The 5,000-nt window shown below is 40.9% G+C and overlaps 1 protein-coding gene across 1 annotated transcript in view; it reads right to left on the bottom strand.

The window, feature by feature from the left end:
* LOC138031645 (uncharacterized) overlaps positions 1-5,000 on the bottom strand; it is a 5,812-nt gene that overhangs the window by 784 nt on the left and 28 nt on the right. The window contains exons 2-5 of the mRNA XM_068879300.1: positions 1,740-1,788; positions 1,414-1,446; positions 1,097-1,129; positions 870-986 (exon numbers count right to left, since the gene is read on the bottom strand). Coding sequence (XP_068735401.1) covers positions 870-986; positions 1,097-1,129; positions 1,414-1,446; positions 1,740-1,788 — 232 coding nt within the window. The remainder of the gene's footprint in view (positions 1-869; positions 987-1,096; positions 1,130-1,413; positions 1,447-1,739; positions 1,789-5,000) is intronic.

Here is a 5,000-nt window from a genome sequence, read left to right as displayed (position 1 = left end):
CTTCATGGGAATGAAACATGCATTGTCCGCGCAAGCTGCTAAATGTTTTCTTTTTCAAGAGTCATTGTTCCTGTGGGATAACGCTGAATTTCTTGAAAGAATATAACCAAGATCTTGCGTTACTCTGCGGCTGCATGCACGAGACGGGGCATTTTCGGGGAAACATTGGAACGTTATTGTTTACCCCGGTTCTTTACCAGTTTGTTTTGGATTTCACTGCTGTAAATGCTGGGGTTGATAGTTTTACAACACTCCATATAATTATTCACATCATTCAGCACGCGCTGACCTAGTGATATTTCTTCATTTGTTGTCTTCGATATTTCCTCTGCGAACGAAAACACCAATAATGTTGGCAATGGTTTGTTTGGGAAGTCTCAATTCCTGTCCCATTTGAGATGGTCCTTTTCCATTGTAACCAGCTTTCAATAATTTTCTGCTGAACAAAATTTGGAATTGCCTTTCCATGTACGGTGGGGGCAATCATTTCAAAACAACGACCGAGAGCAATGGTGAAATTACTTCGCCACATTCCCACGAAGTTCGGCGCGAAATTCCCAAGTTCGTTTCAAAGTTTTCCATTTGATTGACAGTTACGTATTGAAATTCCCAAGTTCGCAGCGAACTTGTGAAATTTACAACGAACTTTGCAAATCGCGTGTAAAAAGCGTTGTGAAATGCACCGTGAAAGCTATATAATTTATACTCCAATTGTAAGGTACAGACTAGGTTAGCAGATGACATGCCCAAGGAAATTTTCAACAAGGACATTTACAGCTGCATAATTATTTCAGAGATCAAACAAGATTCACTGAACATTCATATAGGAAAGACTGATGGCATTAGTGAAAATCGGTGGCAAACCATACCTGATACAGCGCCTGCTTGCTGAAGTGTCTTTCAAACACCTGGTCTCCCCAACATGCTCTAATCAAGAAGCCATCAGAATGACAGAACAACAACCTATTTTGCCTTGCAAGTCGGATCTACAGAAACCAATCAACAACAATTGATTTTATTAGCTTTGAGCGTTTCAAACTAACACATAGTATTAACTTAAAGGGGAAAAAAAACAGACTTAAAGTACTCAATAAACCTTTGCTTCCTCTTCTTCATCACTAGCCTGAACCTGGCCAAAAGAAAGAAAAGGTCAACAAGAGGGTTAACAGGAAACACTGGGGTATGTAATAATTTTGGTTTGAAATTGCAATTTGCTTGGCGGTTCCACACAAAGACTTTGGCTTTGAAATCTCATTTTGCATGTTGGATATACACAAAACAATGACACATCGTTGTTACTGCCTACATGTACAGTTCAGATACTAGTCTTAATTTTGAACAGTTTACCTTGAGCCATTCAGACTAAAACAGGAAATTTATATAAAGCACAAATTATCATTCCACTCCACTAACCTGCACACCATCCCCTTCCTTCCTTTTGTGAACCTGGTCAGAAGAAAGAAGAGGTCAATTGAAGGGTTAAATGGAGACTTTGGGTTATGTGGTAATTTGGCTTCGAAATCCAAACTTCCAAGGTGGATCTACACAAAGCATATTGCCTTGAAATCCCATTTTGCAAGGTGCTTCTACATAAAGCAATCACACGTTGATGTATACTACCTACATACAGTTCAGGTACTAATCTTACGGTAATTACGAACTATTTACATGTAGCTTGAGCTGTTCAGACTAAAACAGAGGAAATTTATAACCACAGATTATTAGCCCACTAAACTAACCTCTGCATCATCTCTGAATGAAGGGGTAGTTTCTAAAGAAACTGTGGTGCTGCGTCGGTGGGGAAGTAGTATACAAAAATTTGGTTTTATCAACGGAGTTGATAATGTAAATTGGCCACCGTACAGAGATTCTAAAAGCTGACGTTTCGAGCGTTAGCCCTTCGTCAGAGCGAATCGAGGGATTATGGGTTACGTGTAGTTTTTATAGTAGAGTAGGAGCTACGCTATTGGTGGTAACATGGCAACGTGAAAAATAGGAATATATTAGTTAAATGAAAAGCGTTCGTTAATACCGTGAGGATTAAGGGTGCCGATTTGAAAGATGAACTTTTGTTCCAGATTTTTGCGGCTTTCCGTGGTACCTAGATGTAGGGAAAGGCCGCAGATAGCCATGTGTTTTTTGGAGTGGTTAGGCAGATTAAAATGGCGAGCGACTGGCTTGGATGCATCCTTGTCATTCTTCTCAACATCGCGAAGATGTTCGCGGAATCGGTCACCTAGTCGTCTACCTGTCTCACCAATGTATAATTTATTGCATGAAGTGCAGGTTATGAAATAAATGACATTTGCGGAGGTACATGTGAAACGATCGGTGATCTTAACAGATCGCTTAGGTCCCGTTATCTTGCTAGTGTTAACAATGAAAAGACAAGTTTTGCATCATGAGCGCACGCATTTGAAAGTGCCGGGTTGCTCATTAGTTTTGAGCGCGCTTCTAACTAAAAAGTTGCCTACGTTTTTGTCGCGTTTGAATGAAATAAGTGGAGGTTGCGAAAAGATTCTACCAGTCTCGGGATCATTTTGGAGTAATTTAAAATTACTAAGAATGATGCTTTTGACTGCGTGATTATGAGGATGGAAAGTGAGGGTGAATGGAATTCTGTCATTCTTATCTTTTTGTGACGTTTGTAGTGATGACTGTCGATCAAATTGTTGGGCGCAATGATGGCCCGCTTTGACCACAGAGACAGGATAGCCACGTTTTTCGAAGAACTGGCACATCTCCTCTGATTTGCTGGAAAAATCGGAGTCATCACTACATAGACGTCGAAGTCTAAGAAATTGAGAGTAAGGGATGGAGTTCTTGACATGTGATGGATGTGACGATGAATACAACAAATAACTGTGTGAATCCGTAGGTTTGTAGTGCACACTAGTACATAGCACGTTGCCTCTAATAGAAACTTTGATATCTAGAAAAGCCAATGAAGTTTCCGAAATTTCCCAGGTATATTTAAGAGCCGGATGAAAAGAGTTGACGGAGGTTATAAATTGATCGAGTTCTTCTCTGCTGGATGAAATAGCGCCGATGCAGTCGTCGATGTAACGGCCGTAGAGTTCAGGTTTGGGGCCGTTGTACTGACTAAAAAATTGGTGTTCAACATATCCTACAAAAAGATTGGCATAGCTAGGTCCCATTCTTGTGCCCATCGCTACACCATTAATTTGTTTGTAATAGTTGCCGGCGAATGAAAAACAGTTAAGCGTTAAAACTAGTTCGGCAAGGCGGAGGAGCGTTTCCGAGCTAGGTTCTTTGACAGTGCGTTGATCGAAAAAGTTTTTAAGTGCTTGAAGACCTTCGCTGTTCAAGCACTTAAACACTTTTTCGATCAACGCACTGTCAAAGAACCTAGCTCGGAAACGCTCCTCCGCCTTGCCGAACTAGTTTTAACGCTTAACTGTTTTTCATTCGCCGGCAACTATTACAAACAAATTAATGGTGTAGCGATGGGCACAAGAATGGGACCTAGCTATGCCAATCTTTTTGTAGGATATGTTGAACACCAATTTTTTAGTCAGTACAACGGCCCCAAACCTGAACTCTACGGCCGTTACATCGACGACTGCATCGGCGCTATTTCATCCAGCAGAGAAGAACTCGATCAATTTATAACCTCCGTCAACTCTTTTCATCCGGCTCTTAAATATACCTGGGAAATTTCGGAAACTTCATTGGCTTTTCTAGATATCAAAGTTTCTATTAGAGGCAACGTGCTATGTACTAGTGTGCACTACAAACCTACGGATTCACACAGTTATTTGTTGTATTCATCGTCACATCCATCACTTGTCAAGAACTCCATCCCTTACTCTCAATTTCTTAGACTTCGACGTCTATGTAGTGATGACTCCGATTTTTCCAGCAAATCAGAGGAGATGTGCCAGTTCTTCGAAAAACGTGGCTATCCTGTCTCTGTGGTCAAAGCGGGCCATCATTGCGCCCAACAATTTGATCGACAGTCATCACTAAAAACGTCACAAAAAGATAAGAATGACAGAATTCCATTCACCCTCACTTTCCATCCTCATAATCACGCAGTCAAAAGCATCATTCTTAGTAATTTTAAATTACTCCAAAATGATCCCGAGACTGGTAGAATCTTTTCGCAACCTCCACTTATTTCATTCAAAGGCGACAAAAACGTAGGTAACTTTTTAGTTAGTAGCGCACTCAAAACTAATGAGCAACCCGGCACTTTCAAATGTGTGCGCTCACGATGCAAAACTTGTCCTTTGACTGTTAACACTAGCAAAATATCGGGACCTAAGCGATCTGTTAAGATCACCGATCGTTTCACATGTACCTCCGCAAATGTCATTTATTGCATACCCTGCACCTCATGCAATAAATTATACATTGGTGAGACAGGTAGACGACTAGGTGACCGATTCCGCGAACACCTTCGCGATGTTGAGAAGAATGACAAGGATGCATCCAAGCCAGTCGCTCGCCATTTTAATCTGCCTAACCACTCCAAAAAACACATGGCTATCTGCGGCCTTTCCCTACATCTAGGTACCACGGAAAGCCGCAAAAATCTGGAACAAAAGTTCATCTTTCAAATCGGCACCCTTAATCCTCACGGTATTAACGAACGCTTTTCATTTAACTAATATATTCCTATTTTTCACGTTGCCATGTTACCACCAATAGCGTAGCTCCTACTCTACTATAAAAACTACACGTAACCCATAATCCCTCGATTCGCTCTGACGAAGGGCTAACGCTCGAAACGTCAGCTTTTAGAATCTCTGTACGGTGGCCAATTTACATTATCAACTCCGTTGATAAAACCAAATTTTTGTATACTACTTCCCCACCGACGCAGCACCACAGTTTCTTTAGAAACTACCCCTTCATTCAGAGATGATGCAGAGGTTAGTTTAGTGGGCTAATAATCTGTGGTTATAAATTTCCTCTGTTTTAGTCTGAACAGCTCAAGCTACATGTAAATAGTTCGTAATTACCGTAAGATTAGT

This window comes from Montipora capricornis, chromosome 14 (assembly GCF_036669925.1).
Source record: "Montipora capricornis isolate CH-2021 chromosome 14, ASM3666992v2, whole genome shotgun sequence".
Lineage (NCBI taxonomy): Eukaryota > Metazoa > Cnidaria > Anthozoa > Scleractinia > Acroporidae > Montipora > Montipora capricornis.
Note: the sequence above shows the minus strand (reverse complement) of the source record. Positions and strands in the feature narration are given on the sequence as shown.